At 42.9% G+C, this 25,231-nt stretch overlaps 1 protein-coding gene across 3 annotated transcripts; it reads right to left on the bottom strand.

Annotated features, from left to right (window-relative positions):
* Positions 1-1,337: 1,337 nt before the first annotated feature.
* On the bottom strand, positions 1,338-24,854 carry LOC118388046 (interleukin-6 receptor subunit beta-like). 3 transcript variants are annotated; one of them, XM_052525144.1, is made up of 16 exons: positions 24,713-24,854; positions 22,238-22,312; positions 21,766-22,065; positions 21,206-21,347; positions 20,287-20,450; positions 20,031-20,185; positions 18,952-19,111; positions 18,660-18,742; positions 18,089-18,326; positions 17,663-17,845; positions 16,897-16,998; positions 16,430-16,573; positions 13,741-13,881; positions 9,978-10,074; positions 8,853-8,931; positions 1,338-4,264 (listed from the first exon to the last, which is right to left on the bottom strand). In XM_052525144.1, exons 2-16 carry the CDS (start codon positions 22,305-22,307, stop codon positions 3,602-3,604), a joined length of 2,721 nt encoding a protein of 906 aa, XP_052381104.1. In that variant the 5' UTR covers positions 22,308-22,312; positions 24,713-24,854; the 3' UTR covers positions 1,338-3,601. The 3 variants fall into 3 exon arrangements, with proteins under 3 accessions (XP_052381104.1, XP_052381103.1, XP_052381105.1); XM_052525143.1 differs by lacking the exon at positions 24,713-24,854 and adding an exon at positions 23,247-23,508; XM_052525145.1 differs by lacking the exon at positions 24,713-24,854 and adding an exon at positions 22,725-22,793.
* Between the last annotated feature and the right edge of the window lie 377 nt (positions 24,855-25,231).

The following is a 25,231-nucleotide window of genomic DNA, read 5'->3' as shown; positions in this document are numbered from 1 at the left end:
TTTTGCCCTCAGAACAGCCTCAGTTCCACAGGGATGCTGGCCCATGTTGACTCCAGTGCTTCCCACAGTTGTCAAGTTGGCTGGATGTCCTTTGGGTGGTGGACCATTCTTGATACACATGTTGAGTGTGAAAACCCCAGAACCGTTGCAGTTCTTGAGACAAACCAGTGTGCCTGGCACCTACTACCATACCATGTTCAAAAGCACTTAAATATTTTGTCTTGCCCATTCACCCTCTGAATGGAACACATACACAATCCATGTCTCTATTGTCCCATGGCTTAAAAGTCCTTCTGTAACCTGTCTCCTCCCCTTCATTTACACTGATTGAAGTGGATTTAACAGGTAACATCAATAAGGGATCATAGCTTTCACCTCATCAGTCTATGTCATGGAAAGAACAGGTGTTCCTTATATTTTGTCCTCTGTGTACAGGGCTCTAGTCAGAAGTAGTGCATTATGTAAGGATTAGGGTGCATTCTGGGACGTAGCCAGTGATTAGAGACATGAAGCTCACCCTTGTTTTGACGCTATACTGTTCTTTACAACAAAAAAGATAATTCACGGAGTCCTCACTCCAAGTCTATGGTCTGCCTGATGACATTTTGTGGCAAAACAAAATGTTCTTATGTGACGGAGCGTAACAAAATCAGAATTTCTGACTTAATATATTTGGTTTTATTCTATTAATGAAGTTCTTGTTGGAAAAAAAGACCTCTAAAGATGCAGGAAACTGCCAAAATAAAGGAAACACTTCAGTAAACGAGGGATACAAAGCAGGTGCGGTTCTGGAATTAATCAATTAACATCCCATCACACTTAGGGTCATGAAATAAAAACATCCAGTTTCCCATTATTTTGACTACCATGGCTAGAAGAGATGAGGCTTTGAAAGAGGGGTCTCACAGGACCATAGGGGGTTAAAAGGTGTGTGTCTCAGTCACCACATTTCAACCCAATTAAACACTTCTGAGAGATTCTGGAGGTCCGCCTGAGACAGCGTTTTCCATCACCAACAAAACACTAAATTATGGAAATTCTCATAACAATGGTGTCGTATCCCTCCAATAGAGTTCCAGACACTTGTAGAATCTATGCCAAGACGCATTGAATCAGTTCTGGTTCGTGGTGGCCCAACGCCCTATTAAGACACTATGATGGGGTTTCCTTTATTTTGGCAGTTACCTGTATGCTGCTTGACAAGAAGCATAAAAACAAAAATCCTTCACATGGATAACACGTAACACTGTGGATTGCTTCACATGGATAACACGTAACACTGTGGATTCCGTCACATGGTTAATACTGTTGACTTTATGAAATGAAGACAAAAATCAGGCATTTAAACTAGTTTATTTCATACTTAAGACTGCTCCAAAAAGGGTGTATGTTATGGTTGCATGCAGTGAAATACTACGCTGTTCTCTGTATACAATGGAAATGTAGTGTTAACTGAGTGATGTCAGAATAGTTTTCATAAGTAGCAACATTCAAATGTAGGTAAAAGTACATTAATTTCTGAGCATACTCCTTGCTGTAGAAACTCATTTGGAGGTCCAGTTGAGACCTATACATTACAAACAAACTATTTTCATGACAAAACAAACAAACTAATTAATATAAAAAAAATAAAGATATACCTGTAAGAAATAATACACAATCTTCCTTTTCAGTACATATAATACTGTACCAGTAATCTCTCTAAATCTGACCTGGAACCAGATGGGCAGGGAACTTGCATAGCACTGCTTTACCTTTCGTTAAATTTAACCACAATGTCCTTATTAACGGAACAATTTAAAATAAAATAATTCTTGTATTTAAAAACAAAAATAGTAGTAATTCATAGAATTTTGAAATGAACATGAAACATTTAGTAATTCCTGGGTATTAAGGTCTTTGGCAACAGATCAAGTCTAAAGATGACTTGGAGCAGAATTCATAACAGCATGTCAAGTTGACCTCGAATAAAAATTCTTAAGGCATTGTAAAAAGGCAAAATATACATTTGTCAAACAGTTTTTCTACCGATTCCCTACCTGAAATGACACCATGTCACCAGTCATATACTGACTAGTGTAGCATATTTCAAGGGGTCCTGTTGTATTGGTTAGTGTCACATGTTGGCTTCCTTTAAGTCCTCCTTTCTATTCTACACTGCATTCGGAAAGAATTCAGACCCCTGGACTTTTCCCACATTTTGTTTCGGGACATTATATAGACAGGTGTGCGCATACCTTGCCAAATTATGTCCAATAAATCAAGTTGACAGGTGAAGACAGGTGAAGCTAACACAACGAATGATAAACAGTACAAAGCTCACTAGCGACCGAAGAGGCTTTTAAATTGAGTAAACTTTTCATTGTGAGGCATTACTTCAGTCCATAGACATGGTCCTAGATACTATGAAGAAAAAAGAAAATATGCCACACTGGAACACGTTACCATTCAATCTACCATCCTGGGAACACAGTCATCTTCATTAGGGCCGACTAGCGAAAATGAGCATTTCTTATTGGACAGATCCATGTAGCTCCTCCCTGTTTTCTACTGTTTGGTGCCTAGCTCTTCTGGGACATTGCTGTTTGAGACCGACGAGATCTGTTAATTACATTCATGTACAGCATATGCGTTGTAAGGATGAAAATCAGATGTTCATCATTGATTAGTAATGCCTGACCTGTGTCTATAAACTCCTGTCTGTCATGTGAACTGATTGAGATGGTGGTTGCTAAGAGAAAAGATGTTATGCACTGCCTGTCTAGTCTTACCTATAAGATACAGCATCTCAGAATCCCATGTATTACACTGATGATAACATGAAAAAGTGGTCTATTTGCTTCTTGGAATGTTAAAACAAAAACTCCACATACAAGCTGAAGGCTTGGAGCCAAACTGTCATCCACTTAAAAAGAGATTTAATGAGGCAAAGTTAGGATGTCTGTAGGAAAAATAATATGCCGACGTAATTCATCATTTGAAATCTTGAACGGAATGTCTGAAGTGAACCAAGGCACAAAGGAGGGATAAATGAATGTCTGAAGTGAACCAAGGCACAAAGGAGGGATAAATGAATGTCTGAAATGAACCAAGGCACAAAGGCTGGATAAATGAATGTCTGAAATGAACCAAGGCACAAAGGCTGGATAAATGAATGTCTGAAATGAACCAAGGCACAAAGGCTGGATAAATGAATGTCTGAAGTGAACCAAGGCACAAAGGCTGGATAAATGAATGTCTGAAATGAACCAAGGCACAAAGGCTGGATAAATGAATGTCTGAAATGAACCAAGGCACAAAGGCTGGATAAATGAATGTCTGAAATGAACCAAGGCACAAAGGAGGGATAAATGAATGTCTGAAATGAACCAAGGCACAAAGGAGGGATAAATGAATGTCTGAAATGAACCAAGGCACAAAGGAGGGATAAATGAATGTCTGAAATGAACCAAGGCACAAAGGAGGGATAAATGAATGTCTGAAATGAACCAAGGCACAAAGGAGGGATAAATGAATGTCTGAAATGAACCAAGGCACAAAGGAGGGATAAATGAATGAAGTGAGACGACTTCGAACTAAAGTCACCATTTGTTCTCCTCTCCTAACACGGTTGCCTGTGGCCCCTCAGCTGAGGCATATAGCTAGGAACGGGGCCTGGCTGTTCGTCAGGGGATTGTCCCTCATCTGTGGGCGTGGTCTGTTGTGACCCCTCCTCCAGAGGGCAGAACCGGAGCGAAGCGAACCCCTGCTCCTCCATCTCCAGCTGGTTCCTGTCCCCCGGGTCTCTGCTTTCGCTAGCCACAGGTGAACGGCTAAAGTAGGGGTTCCGCTGGTGGGACTGCCCACTGCCCTCCTGGCTCTCTTCGCTGTCCAGCAGGGGTTGGGTGGACTCAGAGCGGGCAAAGCTGGGCGTCTGGGACTGTGAGGAGCCGCACTGGGGGGTCTGGAGCAGAGTGCAGGGGGACTGGGGCAGAGTACAAGGGGACTGGCCCTTGTAGCCGTTGGAGGCCACCACCGACGAGTATTGGACGGTGCTGGTCGTGGTCTGGCCCGAGTCACCGCCTTCCTCGCTGTCCGAGACACTCTGGCGTGGCGTCGACATGCAAGAAGAGCCGCCAATGCCGCTGCTGTGCTCCTCCGACAGGTACTTGTCCTTCTTGAGCGGCAGGCCCGCCTTATCCTCTTCGCACAGCGACTTCCTGTCGAATACGTCCACCTCCACCACACTCACGTCGCCCAGCACACTCTCCTTGGGACTGACAGCCTGAGATTGAAAAGGAGGGTTAAGTCAAGTTCTATGTAAGGTCTATTTCACATCCATGTTATTATACACTGAGAAAATAAAAATGGTCAAATGACTGAAATGGATGCAGATCTGCATCTAGCAACATGTGCTTAGTGAATAGAAAGGCATAGTAATTAGGGCTGGGAATTGCCAGGGACATCACGATACGATATGATCACCATACTGAGGGACCTCACCTCCCGAGTGGCGCAGTGGTCTAAGGCAGTGCTAGCTGTGCCACTAGAGATCCTGGTTCGAGTCCAGGCTCGCAGCCGGCACTCATGGGGCGGCGCACAATTGGCCCAGTGTTGTCCGGGTTAGGGGAGGGTTTGGCCAGAAGGAATGTCCTTGTCCCATCGCGCACTAGCGACTCCTGTGGCAGGCCGGGCGCAGTGCACGCTGACACGGTCGCCAGGTGCACTGTGTTTCCTCCAACACATTGGTGCGGCTTGCTTCCGGTTTAAGTGGGCATTTTGTCAAGCAGCAGTGCGGCTTGGCTGTGTTTTGCCTCTCCCGAGTCCATACGGGAGTTGCAGCGATGAGACAAGACTGCAGCTACCAATTGGAAACCATGAAAATCGTGGAGAAAATTATTATTATTATTATTTTTTAAACATAGCAAGGGAGCTCGCCATACCATATCATCCCCACGCAGAGGGAGCTCGCCATACCATATCATCCCCACGCAGAGGGAGCTCGCCATACCATATCATCCCCACGCAGAGGGAGCTCGCCATACCATATCATCCCCACGCAGAGGGAGCTCGCCATACCATATCATCCCCACGCAGAGGGAGCTCGCCATACCATATCATCCCCACGCAGAGGGAGCTCGCCATACCATATCATCCCCACGCAGAGGGAGCTCGCCATACCATATCATCCCCACGCAGAGGGAGCTCGCCATACCATATCATCCCCACGCAGAGGGAGCTCGCCATACCATATCATCCCCACGCAGAGGGAGCTCGCCATACCATATCATCCCCACGCAGAGGGAACTCGCCATACCATATCATCCCCACACAGCGGGACCTCACCATATCACCACCACACAGTGGGACCTCACCATATCATCACCTTACAGGGGAGTAGATACGATATGATTGTGATTCGATATATTATATTTCGATACTGCGATTTTATTGCGATATGATGTGACAAACAGATTGCTCACTATATGTCTGCTGCAGAGAGAGACGATGAGTTTTGATCAGTCATGGAAATAAAAGTACTGAAAACATGTTGGCCCACCATTTTTTTTTTTAAGATGGAGAACAAGCTATAGAAGAGGGAATGCCCTTGGCACAGGTACAGCCGACTAGCACTAGCTAACGTTAACTACATAGCGAAAACGCTATGTAGTTAACTGGACTGAAAAACAAACCATTATCTTCAAGGATTTTGCAACGCATGAATTACATTTTTAATTCTCATCTTGAACTGAAATGGAATTGAGCCCAACCCTGAGGGCCACAGCTAGAGAGCGCGAGGAGGGCCACAGCTAGAGAGCGCGAGGAGGGCCACAGCGAGAGAGCGCGAGGAGGGCCACAGCGAGAGAGCGCGAGGAGGGCCACAGCGAGAGAGCGCGAGGAGGGCCACAGCTAGAGAGCGCCTGAGGAGGGCCACAGCTAGAGAGCGCGAGGAGGGCCACAGCTAGAGAGCGCGAGGGCGAGGAGGGCCACACGCGAGGAGGGCCACAGCTAGAGAGCGCGAGGAGGGCCACAGCTAGAGAGCGCGAGGAGGGCCACAGCTAGAGAGCGCGAGGAGGGCCACAGCTAGAGAGCGCCTGAGGAGGGCCACAGCTAGAGAGCGCGAGGGCGAGGAGGGTCACACGCGAGGAGGGCCACAGCTAGAGAGCGCGAGGAGGGCCACAGCTAGAGAGCGCGAGGAGGGCCACAGCTAGAGAGCGCGAGGAGGGCCACAGCTAGAGAGCGCGAGGAGGGCCACAGCTAGAGAGCGCGAGGAGGGCCACAGCTAGAGAGCGCGAGGAGGGCCACAGCTAGAGAGCGCGAGGAGGGCCACAGCTAGAGAGCGCGAGGAGGGCCACAGCTAGAGAGCGCGAGGAGGGCCACAGCTAGAGAGCGCGAGGAGGGCCATAGCTAGAGAGCGCGAGGAGGGCCATAGCTAGAGAGCGAGGAGGGCCATAGCTAGAGAGCCTGAGGAGGGCCATAGCTAGAGAGCCTGAGGAGGGCCATAGCTAGAGAGCCTGAGGAGGGCCACAGCTAGAGAGCCTGAGGAGGGCCATAGCTAGAGAGCCTGAGGAGGGCCACAGCTAGAGAGCCTGAGGAGGGCCACAGCTAGAGAGCCTGAGGAGGGCCACAGCTAGAGAGCCTGAGGAGGGCCACAGCTAGAGAGCGCGAGGAGGGCCATAGCTAGAGAGCCTGAGGAGGGCCACAGCCACTCCAAGTAGTGAGGGAAGTAAAGTAGATAAATGTCTACTGATAACCGTAATCCAAAATGCAAAGAAACATTTAAGGTGACTATAGCGGTCCAAATTGTTTGAACGGTGCGAATAAAACAATTATTTTTGACCTGTTGGTCCTATCACCTGTCATCTAGGAGAACCACACGTACTGCTCACACAACCACAATGATGTTACGATCAGTGGAGAGTAGACAGGATCCCAGTAAATATTCATAGCTCATCACAGATCAATTTAGTGGCCTCCATAGTTATTAGGACAGTGACACATGTTGTTGTTGCGGTTGTTGTTGGTGGTGGATTGGCTCTGAAATGATACAATGACTGAGGTTAAAGTTCAGACTAAGTTTTCATCCGAGTGTATTTTCATCCATATCGGGGGAACCGTTTAGAGCCCCCCCCCTTCAATTGTGTATTAAAGTAATAAAAAAAAGTTTAGTATTTGGTCCCATATTCAAAGCACGCAATGATTACGTCAAGCTTGTGACTACACATTTGTTGAATGCATTTGCTGTTTGTTTTGGTTGTGTTTCTGATTATTTGTGCCCAATAGAAGTTAATGGTAAATAATGTATCGTCATTTTGGAGTCACTTTTATTGTAAGTATGAAGAATAGAATGTTTCTAAACACTTCTACATTAATGTGGATGCTACCATGATTATGGATAGTGAATAATGATGAGTGAGAAAGTTACAGAGAGACACATATCATACCCCCAAGACTTGCTAACCTCTCACCATTACAACAGGGGAGGTTAGCATTTTATTTTATATCATACCCCCGAGGCATACTAACCGCTCACCATTACAATAACAGGGGAGGATAGTGTTTTATATCATACCCCCGAGGCATACTAACCGCTCACCATTACAATAACAGGGGAGGATAGTGTTTTATATCATACCCCCGAGGCATACTAACCGCTCACCATTACAATAACAGGGGAGGATAGTGTTTTATATCATACCCCGAGGCATACTAACCTCTCACCATTACAATAACAGGGGAGGATAGTGTTTTATATCATACCCCCGAGGCATACTAACCGCTCACCATTACAATAACAGGGGAGGATAGTGTTTTATATCATACCCCCGAGGCATACTAACCGCTCACCATTACAATAACAGGGGAGGATAGTGTTTTATATCATACCCCGAGGCATACTAACCTCTCACCATTACAATAACAGGGGAGGATAGCATTTTATATCATAGCCCCGAGGCATACTAACCTCTCACCATTACAATAACAGGGGAGGATAGTGTTTTATATCATACCCCGAGGCATACTAACCGCTCACCATTACAATAACAGGGGAGGATAGCGTTTTATATCATACCCCGAGGCATACTAACCTCTCACCATTACAATAACAGGGGAGGATAGTGTTTTATATCATACCCCGAGGCATACTAACCGCTCACCATTACAATAACAGGGGAGGATAGTGTTTTATATCATACCCCCGAGGCATACTAACCGCTCACCATTACAATAACAGGGGAGGATAGTGTTTTATATCATACCCCCGAGGCATACTAACCGCTCACCATTACAATAACAGGGGAGGATAGTGTTTTATATCATAGCCCCGAGGCATACTAACCTCTCACCATTACAATAACAGGGGAGGATAGCATTTTATATCATAGCCCCGAGGCATACTAACCTCTCACCATTACAATAACAGGGGAGGATAGCATTTTATATCATAGCCCCGAGGCATACTAACCTCTCACCATTACAATAACAGGGGAGGATAGCGTTTTTTGGAGAGGTATGTTTGTGCGTCTGTAAATTTCACACTTGTCAAGATTTTCCGTAATCATTGTAGCATCCACATTCATGCAGAAGTGTTTAAAAAACAATACATTCTTATTTTCAATAAAAGTGAAAATACAATGACAACGGTTCACCTGATATGGATGAAAATACCCTCAAATTAAAGCTGACAGTCTGCACTTTAACCTCCTAGTCATTGTTTGGTTTCAAATCCAAACTGTTGAAGTATAGAGCTAAAGGAAGAACGCTTCCCTGTCCCAAAAATTACAGAGGGTACTGTGAGTCAAAAAAAAGTGACTCAGCCAGTGTGATGTTCTGAACTCTCATAGATCAGCACAGGAGGCACTTCAACTTACTTTGGTGGGGAAATCAGGCGACCAGTTAGCGATAGTACTGTTGGAGGGATCTGGAACCGGTGGCCAGATCTTTTTTATCCTACAGAAGAAAGGGACAGAGTTTCATTAGAACATGTTGTTTAGGACTCATCCCAAATGGCACCATATTCCCTATGGGCTCTGGTCTAAAGTAGTACACTATATAGGGAATAGGGTGCCATTTGGGACGCCGATTTAGTATCACACACTAGACTTGTATTATCATGAGTGAAGGCTCTTGAGCAATGGACAAAGGCGCTAGGAATAAAACTCTCCCCATACACAGTCCTATGTTTTTCCTTGGGAGTGTTTACTTGTTAAAACACAGACCCACTGATGTGTGGTATGAAGTGTTTGTCCCAGCAGTAACGCATCAGCAAGAGAGCATGGTTGAACTAATCTGCTATCAAGTGTGGAGGAAATTAATTTTCATGACATACTATGCTGTTTGACTTAAAATAATTGTCCATTGTTATATGATAGTATTTTTTACTGATACAAACTTGTCTTGTGTGACTAAGTCATAACATCTGAGCGTATTAGATTTATGAGCCTTTTGGGTGTGACCGCAGTATGTGTTGACGATCGGCAGGAATTTAGCTATGTGGGAAGAGCAGGGAGGAACAGAGAATCGTGGCGATATCAGCTATCTTAATCTACACAGACAAGCTAAATGACTTTTTACATGCTGTTTCTGCACATCTGCATCCTGTCAAAAATACAAGTATGTACTTTCCATAAAAGGAGACAACTTGATTTGTGAAGCTTTCAACTCTGAACTATTCTTAGTGATGGTTGATCCGATTCACTTTTGCAAATCTGATAATAAAGTTGTTTGAAAGAATCTGCAGTCTCTCTTCCCATAGAGTTTCTGCCATGCAAGTTTCAATAAACATTGTTGAGTACCTGAAGTCAAAAGCGCAATCGTGCCAGAATTCTTCAAATATGTCTGACTCGGGGGGTTACAATTAATTTGTGTTACACAACCCTGAGTCAACGCTCTTACAACTCAACATCACACTGAAGCAATTGTACACATTCAAAATGTAAAATGTAGAGTAGTACATTCTATTTCAAACAATTCAATAGTGTGTGGTTGTTACTTACAAGTCAATTTTGTACATGCAGAGGGACACAGTGAGCACTATGACAAACAGGACGCCGATGCACACAGACACCACGGTGGCTTCCATCTGCCCAGGAGCTGAGGGACAAACACACAGAATTACATTTTAAAAAAGGACACTAGAACGGACAACCATTTGTCAGGAAAACATTCCTTCAAAAAAAGAAACCTGTGGACAAACACAGATTGAAGATCTAGTACAACTACTGCAGGGAAAAGAGCTTGGAGGACACAGAATAGAATCAAGTAGTGACTATTAAATGTATTTGCACCTTAAAGTGTTGAGGACTGGAGGTCTTAACTAGACATATTGCAGATTCTAGACATATTGCAGATTGAGACAATGTCAGGATGTTACATAGACAAAGCATTATAGGGATACAGAATATATTGAACAGTACTGGAACAGTCGGAAAGTATTCAAACCCCTTCTCCCTTTTTCCACATGTTGGTACGTTTCAGCCTTATTCTTAAAAAAGGATTACAATTCTAAAAAGGATTTTCCTCAATCTACAAAATGTGGAAAAATTCAAGGGGTCTGAATACTTTGAATACACTGTATATAGCATGAAGTGTCTGTTAAACACTGCTTCACTCACCATACATCAGAGTATATAGCATGAAGTGTCTGTTAAACACTGCTTCACTCACCATACATCAGAGTATATAGCATGAAGTGTCTGTTAAACACTGCTTCACTCACCATACATCAGAGTATATAGCATGAAGTGTCTGTTAAACACTGCTTCACTCACCATACATCAGAGTATATAGCATGAAGTGTCCGTTAAACACTGCTTCACTCACCATACATCAGAGTATATAGCATGAAGTGTCTGTTAAACACTGCTTCACTCACCATACATCAGAGTATATAGCATGAAGTGTCTGTTAAACACTGCTTCACTCACCATACATCAGAGTATATAGCATGAAGTGTCTGTTAAACACTGCTTCACTCACCATACATCAGAGTATATAGCATGAAGTGTCTGTTAAACACTGCTTCACTCACCATACATCAGAGTATATAGCATGAAGTGTCTGTTAAACACTGCTTCACTCACCATACATCAGAGTATATAGCATGAAGTGTCTGTTAAACACTGCTTCACTCACCATACATCAGAGTATATAGCATGAAGTGTCTGTTAAACACTGCTTCACTCACCATACATCAGAGTATATAGCATGAAGTGTCCGTTAAACACTGCTTCACTCACCATACATCAGAGTATATAGCATGAAGTGTCCGTTAAACACTGCTTCACTCACCATACATCAGAGTATATAGCATGAAGTGTCCGTTAAACACTGCTTCACTCACCATACATCAGAGTATATAGCATGAAGTGTCTGTTAAACACTGCTTCACTCACCATACATCAGAGTATATAGCATGAAGTGTCTGTTAAACACTGCTTCACTCACCATACATCAGAGTATATAGCATGAAGTGTCCGTTAAACACTGCTTCACTCACCATACATCAGAGTATATAGCATGAAGTGTCCGTTAAACACTGCTTCACTCACCATACATCAGAGTATATAGCATGAAGTGTCTGTTAAACACTGCTTCACTCACCATACATCAGAGTATATAGCATGAAGTGTCTGTTAAACACTGCTTCACTCACCATACATCAGAGTATATAGCATGAAGTGTCTGTTAAACACTGCTTCACTCACCATACATCAGAGTATATAGCATGAAGTGTCTGTTAAACACTGCTTCACTCACCATACATCAGAGTATATAGCATGAAGTGTCTGTTAAACACTGCTTCACACTCACCATACATCAGAGTATATAGCATGAAGTGTCCGTTAAACACTGCTTCACTCACCATACATCAGAGTATATAGCATGAAGTGTCCGTTAAACACTGCTTCACTCACCATACATCAGAGTATATAGCATGAAGTGTCCGTTAAACACTGCTTCACTCACCATACATCAGAGTATATAGCATGAAGTGTCCGTTAAACACTGCTTCACTCACCATACATCAGAGTATATAGCATGAAGTGTCCGTTAAACACTGCTTCACTCACCATACATCAGAGTATATAGCATGAAGTGTCCGTTAAACACTGCTTCACTCACCATACATCAGATATAGTATATAGCATGAAGTGTCTGTTAAACACTGCTTCACTCACCATACATCAGAGTATATAGCATGAAGTGTCCGTTAAACACTGCTTCACTCACCATACATCAGAGTATAGAGCATGAAGTGTCCGTTAAACACTGCTTCACTCACCATACATCAGAGTATATAGCATGAAGTGTCCGTTAAACACTGCTTCACTCACCATACATCAGAGTATATAGCATGAAGTGTCTGTTAAACACTGCTTCACTCACCATACATCAGAGTATATAGCATGAAGTGTCTGTTAAACACTGCTTCACTCACCATACATCAGAGTATATAGCATGAAGTGTCTGTTAAACACTGCTTCACTCACCATACATCAGAGTATATAGCATGAAGTGTCTGTTAAACACTATATAGCATGAAGTGTCTGTTAAACACTTCACTCACCATACATCAGAGTATATAGCATGAAGTGTCCGTTAAACACTGCTTCACTCACCATACATCAGAGTATATAGCATGAAGTGTCTGTTAAACACTGCTTCACTCACCATACATCAGAGTATATAGCATGAAGTGTCTGTTAAACACTGCTTCACTCACCATACATCAGAGTATATAGCATGAAGTGTCTGTTAAACACTGCTTCACTCACCATACATCAGAGTATATAGCATGAAGTGTCTGTTAAACACTGCTTCACTCACCATACATCAGAGTATATAGCATGAAGTGTCTGTTAAACACTGCTTCACTCACCATACATCAGAGTATATAGCATGAAGTGTCTGTTAAACACTGCTTCACTCACCATACATCAGAGTATATAGCATGAAGTGTCTGTTAAACACTGCTTCACTCACCATACATCAGAGTATATAGCATGAAGTGTCTGTTAAACACTGCTTCACTCACCATACATCAGAGTATATAGCATGAAGAAGTGTCTGTTAAACACTGCTTCACCCACCATACATCAGAGTATATAGCATGTTAAACACTGCTTCACTCACCATACATCAGAGTATATAGCATGAAGTGTCTGTTAAACACTGCTTCACTCACCATACATCAGAGTATATAGCATGAAGTGTCTGTTAAACACTGCTTCACTCACCATACATCAGAGTATATAGCATGAAGTGTCTGTTAAACACTGCTTCACTCACCATACATCAGAGTATATAGCATGAAGTGTCTGTTAAACACTGCTTCACTCACCATACATCAGAGTATATAGCATGAAGTGTCTGTTAAACACTGCTTCACTCACCATACATCAGAGTATATAGCATGAAGTGTCTGTTAAACACTGCTTCACTCACCATACATCAGAGTATATAGCATGAAGTGTCTGTTAAACACTGCTTCACTCACCATACATCAGAGTATATAGCATGAAGTGTCTGTTAAACACTGCTTCACTCACCATACATCAGAGTATATAGCATGAAGTGTCTGTTAAACACTGCTTCACTCACCATACATCAGAGTATAGAGCATGAAGTGTCTGTTAAACACTGCTTCACTCACCATACATCAGAGTATATAGCATGAAGTGTCTGTTAAACACTGCTTCACTCACCATACATCAGAGTATATAGCATGAAGTGTCCGTTAAACACTGCTTCACTCACCATACATCAGAGTATTGAACGACAGGTCCGAGCCATTTGTCGAGCCTTGTACTGTAGAGGCCATGATCCGCACCACCTGCTTACTGTTGCTGGCCAGGCCCTCCACTGTGTAAGAGTAGGTGTCCGGGGAGACAACTATTGCTGAAAAACAAAACAAAAATTCATTCAGTAAACAGTAAAGGGGATCCATAGTCAGAACAACATATTCATAAAAAAGGTATGATTAAAGGGATACTTCAAGATTTTGGCAATGAAGCCTTTCATCTACTTGAACTTCCTTCAAACTGCATGCAGAGACATAAAATGGTATAAACGAGTTAATCTGACTGGGGAAGTAGATAAAGGGCTTCATTGCCAAAATCCTGAGGTATTCCTTTAAGAACACCATGTTTATATTGGAGAAGGCGACACCTTCAACATCCCTGTTAATGAGCATTTCTCCTTTACCAAGATAATCCATCCATCTGACAGGTGTGGCATATCAACAGGTTTATTTAAACAGCATGATCATTACACTGGTGCACCTTGTGCTGGGGACAATAAAAGGTCACTAAAATGTGCAGTTGTGTCAACAACAAAAAATGCCACAGATGTCTCAAGTTGCGGCCTCACAACCGCAGACCACGTGTAACCACGCCAGCCCAGGACCTCCACATCCGGCTTCTTCACCTGCGCGATCATCTGAGACCAGCCACCTGATGAAACTGTGGGTTTGCACAACCTAAGAATTTCTGCACAAACTGAAACCGTCTCTTGGAAGCTAATCTGCGCACTCGTCGTCCTCACCAGGGTCTTGATCGGACTGCAGTTCGGCATCCTAACCGACTTCAGTGGGCAAATGCTCACCTTTGATGGCCACTGGCACACTGGAGAAATGCACACTTCACGGATGAATCACGGTTTCAACTGTATCGGGCAGCATTTAACGCCATGGTACCCTCCAAACTCGTCATTAAGCTCAAGACCCTGTGCAACTGGGTCATGGACTTTGATTGGGTCGCCCCCAGGTGGTGAGGGTAGGAAACAACATCTCCACCACACTAATCCTCAACACTGGGGCCACACAAGGGTGCTTTCTCAACCCTCTCCTGTACTCCCTGTTCACCCAAAACTGCATGGCCAGCCTCCAACTCAATCATCAAGTTTGCAGATGACACTACAGTGGTAGGCTTGATTACAAACAACAACGAGACGGCCTACAGGGAGGAGGTGAGGGCAAAATAACCTGTTAAGTTCCTCGACGTACACATCACGAACAAACTTAAATGGTCCACCCACACAGACAGCGTTGTGAATAAGGTGCAGCAGCGCCTCTTCAACCTCAGGAGGCTGAAGAAATTTGACTTGTCACCAAAAACACAAACTTTTAGAGATGCACAATCGAGAGCATCCTCTCGGGCTGTATCACTGCCTGGTACAGCAACTGCTCCGCCCACAACCGCAAGGCTCTCCAGAGGGTAGTGAGGTCTGCACAATGCATCACCGGGGGCAAACTACCTGCCCTCCAGGACACCTACACCACCCGATGTCACAGGAAGGACATAAAGATCATCAAGGACAACAACCACCCGAGCCACTGCCTGTTCACCCCGCTATCATCCAGAAGGCGAGGTCAGTACAGGTGCATCAAAGCAGGAACCGAGAGACTGAAAAACAGCTTTTACCTCAAGGCCATCAGACTGTTAAAACAGCCATCACTAACATAGAGTGGCTGCTGCCAACATACTGACTCAAATCTCTAGCCACTTTAATAATTAAAAATTTGATGTAATAAATGTATCACTAGTCACTTTAAACAATGCCACTTCATATAATGTTTACATACCCTACATTACTCATCATGTAAATACTGTACCATCTACTGCGTCGGCCATCGCTCATCCATATTTATATGTACATATTCTTATTCATTCCTTTACACTTGTGTGTATAAGGTAGATGTTGTGAAATTGTTAGATATTACTGCATGGTCGGAACTAGAAGCACAAGCATTTCACTACACTCGCATTAACATCTGCATGTGACCAATAACATTTTTAATTTGATGGCGTCGTGTGGGTGAGCGGTTTGCTGATGTCAACGTTGTGAACAGAGTGCCCCATGGTGGCGCTGGGGTTGTGGTATGGGCAGGCATAAGCTACGGACAACGAACACAATTGCATTTTATCAATGGCAATTTGAATGCAGAGATACTGGGATGAGATCCGAAGGCCCATTTTCGTGACATTCATCCACTGCCATCACCTCATGTTTCAGCATGATAATGCACGACCCCCATGTTGCAAGGATCTGTTAACAATTCCTGGAAGCTGAAAATGTGTGTAAGGCAGCATGTTACAGTTCCCGCCAATATCCAGCAATTTCACATAGCCATTGAAGAGGAGTGAGACAATATTCGCACAGGCCGCAATTAACAGCCGGATCAGCTCTATGCGAAGGAGATGTGTCGTGCTGGATGAGGCAAATGGTGGTCGCACAAGATACTGACTGGTTTTCTGATCTACTGATCCTTTTCTTTTTAAAGGTATCTGTGACCAACAGATGCATCTCTGTATTAGAGCCTAATACATGCATTACATTTGATTAATTTCCTTGAATGAACTGTAACTCTGTAGAATCGTTGAAATGTTGCGTTTATATTTTTGTTCGGTGTACTATAGTAACACATCTACAAGGTGGGCTTCCTTACAGTGTTCCTTGCCTCCTGTGTTGTAGAATATTGTGTAGTTTGTGATGAAGCCTCGCCGTTTGTCCAGCGGAATCTCCATCCATTCCACCTCAGCGTTGCTCTTCCCTGTTCTCCTCACTTTCACAGAGGGACCCTCCAGTGGAGCTGCAGCAACCAGAACCGGTGGGGAAAACAGCAGTTAACATTATTCAACATTTACATGTTTGCCACCAGCTACTGTAGCAAATATCATAACACTGGTATATCAACGATTGAAATTTATGTGGCGGTTTCAGAGACACAGATAAAGCCAAGTCCTGGACTGAAGAGCTATTTCAGTGGAGATTCTCCATTGAGCATGCTTTTTAGTCCAGGACTAGTTTTAATGTCTGTAAAACCAGGAATACTCTTAATCTGTGAAACCACTCCTGTAGATACTACACTGTGTATACTGTAGTGTAGTGACCAGTACTAGTTTGATTTCTTACCTCCTTGTTCCAGAAAGCATCCAGTGGTTAATGGTTTCCCAGTCCACCCAGAGTACATGGGATACACAGATATATTGTAGAGCTTAAATCTCTGAAGGGTACCTTGATTGGGAACAGTACAATAAAGTTCAGATGTATTTCATCCCAGTTTTGATTGATCAACAAGTTTTCATAATCAATTAGTTGATGGGTTTGATATAATCAAATAATGTGTTATTTTAATCTAACTCATCCCTCGTCAACATAATCATCAAAACCTGTAGAAAGACATCCACAGAGTAGCCAAACTACAAGACAATTGTCAGTTAAAAACATGGCATTGTTAGGTTCTAACTAAAAAAAATGTTTTAAAAAGTAGAAACTAAGGGACTAGGAAACGCTCCAACCAAGTTTATTCACCCACTGGGTCAAACAGCTGCAACAACAAAGACATGTTTACACCAGAACCAGTATTTATACCCTCCTCCTATGCTGAGTCTCCTCCTTACACATCTAGACAGCCAATACATCTGTTGCTAGTCAAGACTTTTGTAATGCCTGTTCTTTCTCACTTCCTCTTACCTGACATCGGCTCCAATTCCTCACTCCTCCCCAATTCACGGCTTCCTACCTCATCTGTTGAACTGGAACCAAAACTGTAGCCCTTCAATAACATGTTCTTCCTGCACTCAGTAGATTTCCATAACCTCAGTTCTAGTATGGTAACATGAATAAGGATATTTCACGTTTAGAAGTTACTACCCATCAGCATGTGTCTCAGTCTTACCTTTAATGGGTGCCTTCCTGTTGTGTCTAGGTTCTCTCTGCCAGTCTATCGCGCCGTCACTGACCGAAACCCACTCCAGGACATACTCAGTCACCCCTGTGGCCTCCACATTGGGCGGCTGCCACTCCACCCACAGCCTCCTGTCCTGGTTAAAACAACTGAGCGATGCCACTGGAGGGGGCTCTGAAATACAAGGCACACACAGGTACAACATGACATCATGATAGGAGCATCTCAAACCCAATCAGCTAACATGCAGAACACATGACGTCACTATTGTATCTTTTGACAAACATTCAGTTGTTGCTTTGAGAATTGTATTAACATAAAACGTTAATATAATATATTACCCAATATCATTCATTATTATCGGTAACATTTTACAAAGGAAGAATGAGAGAAAACATAGCTGACAAGGTCACACACCGTGGGCCAATTTAGGAATGCCCAAAGAAGCTCGGGGAGACTCGCCAACAGAATTCCAGGCCTTCAATTCAATGGAGCCTCTTCTCTTGTCAGACAGTGGAATCTGGTAAAGGGGGATAATTTTCCTCTCCTGCGACCTGGAGTTCAGCTCAGAGCCATTGACCGGCACAACCTCCCAGGCTCCATCTTGGATCTTGATGTTGTAGCCTCGTATCCTTCCATTGGACTCCACTGGATCCTATGATGGGAAGAAGGCAACGAACAAATCACCACAGGGTTCTACGCTGACCTTTGTTACAAGGAGCACGTGTAAGCCCAAGATTAAAAATGTCAGCGCACACAAAGAGATAATTCAGAGCATAATTCAAAATATTTGAGGTATTAAAGCTATAATCTGTAATTTTTCTAGGTGCACTGGCACTCCGAAAATTACAATTTCAGGTCGTACAGCAAAACATTTCGGTGCATATACTAGTAAAATTGTTGCACTGTAGAGCCCTGCACCAACAATTATTCAAGCCATATAGCTAGTGATAAATCAGCATAGTAGGGTCAGCATGGTCTTTATTACCTTACACATCACTTCCACTCGCCGCTCACTTTTGCCTTGACTGGGAATGACCACTCTCCATAGGTCTGGTTTACTTGTAGGCTCTGGGTAAAGAAGAGAATCCATTTCAAACATAATGATAAAACGTGGGCAGTCCCATATAGACTACCTACCTGGATCACACTCAATATTATTGCACTTAAAATCACTCACACACACTATCACCACTTCAGTTCTACAGCTTTACATGGTTGCCCACAATGTTAAATGAAAGATGATAGTATGACATATGCTTGTTGTCATGGCTACTCACTGTCCTCTGGGGTCCTGGCGGTAGAGTTCGCGCTCCAGTCACTCCAGTAGCCGTAGCCCGTGTGATGCATACAGCGGACCTGCACTACGTGCTCCATGTCCGGTTTAAGGTATTGGAGACGGAAAGACTCCTTGCTACTTTCAGTGTCATTTGGGGGTACCTAAAAGAATCAATTAAATGGATGTGACAACTGACAGACATGAGGGGGCAACAAACTTGTGCGTACCAGAACGCTGATTTGAAACAGCTCCGACAAAACTCAGATGAGAGTAACATGTTTGATTCCCTGTTGAGAACACCTAAGAATGAGAATAGGATAGATTACTTAATAAAGGACCAGTATGGATCTTTGTGGGCGACCTGACCAAATTCACATAGAAATGTGAGCTATAGATTTCAATGAAAGCAACTCTGATAAGCAGTAGGACCGTTCGATGTACGGTATTTTTATTCTTCCTGTCCTCGCGTTCCGCTTTTGCATCTTTTTACTTCCGGTTTTGAACACCAGCTTCAAACAACTGAAAATAATACATTTTTGTTACTGAAAATATATTTTATTAGCCCGCTGATCAATTTCCCCAAATAAAATTTGAGTGGGGAGACTGAGTCTGGGTCTCAACTTACTGTTGAGAGTCAGAATAGTAGGGGTTCTCTCTTGTTATGTCAGTCACTAATAGTCACTCAATTGGCCCATGTCAGCTAAATTGTTTTAGCTGGATGCTGGACTAATTTACCAATCTATCTAAACTTGTAGTAAGCATGGTTGAATTACTGACCGGGTGTCCCCATTGACCATCAGATGATATTTTAAAAACTGCAAGCATGTCTTCACCCAATGGCAAAATGTGTAGAATTGCAGCAAACTTTTTAGCTCTGCCCGGAGTACCCCTGAACTAACCACTCATGGGCATTTTATTAATGGCAACTTATCCTTTCCATTCATTTTGGATAAGACTACACAAAAGATGGATGTAGACTTATCTCGACATTAGTCAACTTCTGAAGTTTAAAAGACGTTGAACAAACTGAATTTGCAGTGAATCATCCCTTTAACTTGCACTGAGATTGTTGCTATTTACCTCAGTCCAGTCTCCAGAGCCCACAGTGCAGAACCTGAGGTTGTATTTCAGTTTGACAACAGTTTCATGGATAGGGTGCTTCCAGCTCACTAAGAGGGTCCTGGAAAAGTTCTTCTCTGAAATAATATTGACGTCTAATGGGGGATTCGTTTTCACTGCAAAAAAAGGTCACACACACACACACCATTAAACTCTGGAAGAAGATAATCATTGTAACTTAAAAAGGCCTTTGGATAGTTTGTTTGCCTCCACTTACCCATTTCATTCGGATCAATTATGAACAGAACGTCCGATCGAACCTTCCCCAAATTGTTTTCCACGTCTACCCATATATCCAGTTCCATATAGTTTGGAAAGTTGCCAAAGTAGATGCATCCACTGCTTCTCTGAGCTTTTGTGCTGTAGTTCTGGTTTACGGCACTGCAGAAGAACACAAACAAATCTTGACACACCATTTTTGGAACCAGACAAAAAAATAAATAAGACAATCACAATAATGATGTACATTTTTAAACAATTAGAAAATCTGCAATTTACACAAGACACATACACTTTTAATGGGGTTCTCAGAACTGGAGCCAGGTTTTCCATTCATTGATTATTGAAAGCTATTGACAATTAAATGTTGATGTCAATCATGCATCTAACCCCATTTAACTTTCTCACCCATCACTGTAGCCTCTATATGACTTGGCTGGCCTTCCTTAGCTCTTCGTGGACTAAGTCATTGGTACGTTTTCATTCATAAGGCCACACGGAGACAGCTCTCATTTTACCGGAGTACCTACATTGTCCTGCAGACAAATATTGGCTACGCTCACATGACCGTACCTTGTTGACTGTGCCTAAGGCCCGTACTGACCAGCCGAAAAAAGAAGGGGAAAAAAGCACTCCAGTTCTCTGCCCCATCCACTTGGAACAAGCTACAAAAGGACATGAAATTACAAGAGCTAGTCTCTGAATGAGTCCACAGTAAACTCTATGGTGGACAATGGAGGAGGGGGGGCTGTCAATGTGTTGACCTTAGATGCACCACACCTCCTCAATGCTTCATGTCTGCTCAATGTGTAAATGTATGTCTTTAAACTGTAGTACTTTGTTGTAAAATAGATTTGTTTATCTCAATGAGACCAACCTGGTAAAACAACATAACACACGTGTATAGGGACACTCACATTACACTTCCAAACAAGGTGAATGTTGTGCTTATCTTCTCGTCCATTTTCCCAGGCTGCCATGTGCACGTCACATTGGAGGAAATCTGTCGGTCGAACTGGACAGCCATACAGGACAAATTCTCAGGCTTCTCAGGAGGATCTGACCAAGAAACCAAACAGCTGCTGTTATTTCATGCGAGAGAAACAAAACTAACAGCCACTGACCTACTGCACTGAGCAGGTTGGGATCAATTCATTTCAATTCAGCAAGTCAATTGAAACTGAATTGACCCCAACCCTGACACTGAGAGAAAGCTTTAGGGTCCTTCAGTGTGAATATGAAAGAAAATCGCACATGAAATATTCCTTTGGGGGAATTTGGATTTTATTTCTGTACTAAATTATAGCATTTGTATCCAAATGAATTACTCAGAAATGAGATTGAAATAGAGATATTTACCAAATGAAGACCTAAATTCAAACCTAAATTACAGGCAAATAATTACATTACGTGGACATTATGTTCCATTTTTACATGAAATAACCCTTTATTTATGTGAAATCCTTGGCATACTTACACCCTTTGGTCAATTCAATCCCGTGGATTGTTTTACTTTTGTTTAAGGATGAGGGAGACTCATTCTTTTTACAAAGTAACCATTTTCCAGTTTCCCTGGTGATAGTTATGGTTACGTTAACAGCTGAGTCGTTGATCTTGGTGTACTGCTCTTTGGGCACTATGACGCCACCACTCGTCCAGTAGATGTCATCCGCTGTGGCTTTAGCAGCGTCATAGACTACACAGGTAGCGGTGAATTCCTTCCCAATTTCCACTGTTGGAGATTGTGGGATTATTGTTCCGTAGTTTTTGAAAGAACCTTGAAAAAGACCAGAGCACACATCAAGTCAATGCTACACAGCAACTTTAAAGGGTTTATGTGCAGTAGAGGTTTATTCAAACATATCAGACTGAGTCACTCTGGATAAGAGCACCTTCTGAGCAGTGCCTAATTGCAAAAAATATAATTTTAAATGTAGTGGTACACTTACTAGAAGTGAGCCTACAGGCCAGACATGCCAAGGACAGAATCTGCAGCAAACGGTATGATGACTGGTCCATGATGCCTGAGGGAAGATTCACAAATTCACAGACTCACTAAGACTAACTTACATTTTATCCCATCACTGGTACATGGGTTAGGCACCTTATTTTATATTGAGTACTTTACCAATAAGTCACAGTTCAGTTTTATGACACCTTCCCTCTGACTAGGGTCTATAGTTAATGAAACTAATGATGAAGCCAGCTAGGTATAGATAAAACCACAAAAGTATGGATAGGTACTGTAGTTAGCAATATTATTAGGAACAAACAGTAGCTCGCTAACTTACTCTTGGCAGACAATCATATGACAGCTTCAAAAGAAATACAATAGTATCTTGATCTGCCTGCTAACGTTACTTGTAACAGTAACTTCATCATATGAAAGAGTTATAAACGTGATTATTTTAGATAACTTGCTAGCTAGGAAAATACCAGAATGCTGATTGTGTTTGCTGCTCACTGTCCAGAAACCTCTCAGCTTTAGACGTGGTTCTATTTGACACCTTCATCAAATGTAGCTAGGTTTTCTTTTAAACCTTTATTAAACTAGGCAAGTCAGTTAAGATCAAATTATTATTTACAACGACCGCCTACTCAGGCCAAACCCGGGCGGCGCATGGCCAATTGTGCGCCGCCCTATGGGCCTCCATATCACGGCCGGATGTGATACAGCCTGGATTCGAACCAGGTACTGTAGTGACTGGAACCAGGTACTGTCGTGACTGAGATGCAGTGCCTTAGACCGTTGCGACACTCGGGAGCAAACAGTATCGAGCAACATAAACGTTAGCTAAGTAGCGTTAGCATATACCTACAAGCTTAATATAAATAATTGGGTTGTTTGGCGTTACAAAGATGTATTGAAAAGGTTTATGCTATAGGGTCAGAACGACGTTAGTTAGCGTAGCCAACTAGAAGACCCAGACAAGATATGACAACACCAAAAATACTCACCTTTTATGTACTTCTCTTGTTTGGCTCCTACTTTTTTTGTAACGCTATACTATCTTACTTCGCTAAATAAGATGTGTGGATGTAACATATTTTAGCTAAAACGATAAGATACCTCCTCTGGGGCTACCTTAATTTACTGTCGCCACTTCCAGCAGTACATTGCATAATCATCACGAGTTATAAATACTTCGGGGGAGCAGCGTAAATAATACAGATATATAAACATAACCATTGAGCTAGGAGTGTGTCCAGTTTGACAAATACTTGTCTGGAGATCTGTGCAAACTAACTGCGCGGAATATTTTCCCTTGTGATTTGCCAGAAAAATTGTCTGTCTCATAAATACTTACCAATCAAAACGCATACATTTACGTTACTGTTTTCCAGTTAGTCTCCACCCACTTACACTGAATGCGCCACGATATGCCAGGGGCGTATTCATTACGCCAATTCTGTTGCAAAACGTTTCTTAAACGGGGCTGAATCTACTTGAATTTGTCCAATAGAAACTCTAGCTTTAGTTGCAAAATATGCAACTGTTTGGCTAATGATTACACCAAATATTTGTATAAACTAACCCAATGGGAAAAATGAGTCATAGTGGGCAGAACAAGCAAGGAGGGTGGCAGAGACAGCACGAGCTAACGATATCCATTTGTCGCCGTTCTGGCATATATTTGCATATTTCCGCTAGGGAACGCCTATACTGTAGAGTGCGCGTGTCCAATAACTAAATTCGCCCTTACACTCCTAACCAACACTTAAAAAAAAATGTATTTTGGTACAGGGTCAAATTTATAAAATGTAGTCCACTCTGTTCGTAATAGATTTCGGTTTTGGAAACTATTTTGAAATAAAATGTTTCACAATGCGAAAAGTATCATAACGTCGGCCAAAATCCATATTTGCACCATTTTCTCATACTGGGCTTTCTCTCATCAAATCTAATCAAATGTTATTTGTCACAAGCGTCTAACACAACAGCAGGAGTAGGTAGACCTTACCGTGAAATGCTTACTTACAAGCCCTGAACCAACAATGCAGTTCAAGAAATAAGAGTTCCTAAATTCAGAGCATTGTTAGATTGTCCGTTAATCAATTCAGAGCGATTCGCTCTCGGACCGTTCAGAGCGATTCGCTCTCGGACCGTTCAGAGCGATTCGCTCTCGGACCGTTCAGAGCGATTCGCTCTCGGACCGTTCAGAGCGATTCGCTCTCGGACCGTTCAGAGCGATTCGCTCTCGGACCGTTCAGAGCGATTCGCTCTCGGACCGTTCATAGCGATTCGCTCTCGGACCGTTCAGAGCGACTGGTTCAGAGCGCACACTGGACGCTCTGGATGAGGGGTTGATCCGAGCGTTTAAAACTGCAGTCAAGAAACCAAGTTAACTGGCTAAAGTTAGCTAGCTTGCTAGCTACTTCCAGACACAAATGAGAGAACACTTCACTCTTACCATTTTACTCACCCTAGCAGAGCTGGGCAGGCTGTTTTCATGTTATCCAGAGGGTTGGTGACTGTAACTGTGCTGCTGGCAAAAATGTAATGACGCTTTTTTGCCAAGGTTACTGACACCGGCCATATTCAACGGGTGTCAGGCGTTCGTAAATTCATCAGTTATTCAGCGCTGTGAAATCGGAGTAGACAGTCAGGGTGAATTTACGAATGCACCCTTATACATCAGGTGAAATATGTGGCTCATTGTTCAATCTGGGATTATTGGTTGGATGGTTCGAGCCCTGAATGCTGATTGGCTGAAAGCCATGGTATATCAGACAGTGGGTATGACAAAACATTTATTTTTACTGCTCTAATTGGGTTGGTAACCAGGTTATAATAGCAGTAAAGCACCTCTGGGGTTTGTGATATATGATATATGGCCATATACCAGGCCTTATTGCTTAGTTATACCCCAGGACATGACCACCCACGGAGCCTAGCTTGACTTGTTTGTCTGCGGCTGTATGTAGGCTACCTGACACTACAA

Source organism: Oncorhynchus keta, chromosome 9 (genome assembly GCF_023373465.1).
Source record: "Oncorhynchus keta strain PuntledgeMale-10-30-2019 chromosome 9, Oket_V2, whole genome shotgun sequence".
Classification (NCBI taxonomy): Eukaryota; Metazoa; Chordata; class Actinopteri; order Salmoniformes; family Salmonidae; genus Oncorhynchus; species Oncorhynchus keta.
The sequence above is the reverse complement of the archived record's forward strand: the minus strand, read 5'-3'. Positions and strand labels throughout refer to the sequence as shown.

What these genes read in the sequence shown, in the direction of transcription:
- LOC118388046 (XM_052525144.1), bottom strand. Translation starts at nt 22,307, where the DNA reads ATGGACCAGTCATCATACCGTTTGCTGCAGATTCTGTCCTTGGCATGT. An exon ending in AATTGATCCGAATGAAATGG is followed by an intron (nt 20,186 to 20,286) that starts GTAAGTGGAGGC and finishes CTTTTTTTGCAG; the next exon opens with TGAAAACGAATCCCCCATTA. An exon ending in GTTCAATACTCTGATGTATG is followed by an intron (nt 10,075 to 13,740) that starts GTGAGTGAAGCA and finishes TTTGTCCCTCAG; the next exon opens with CTCCTGGGCAGATGGAAGCC.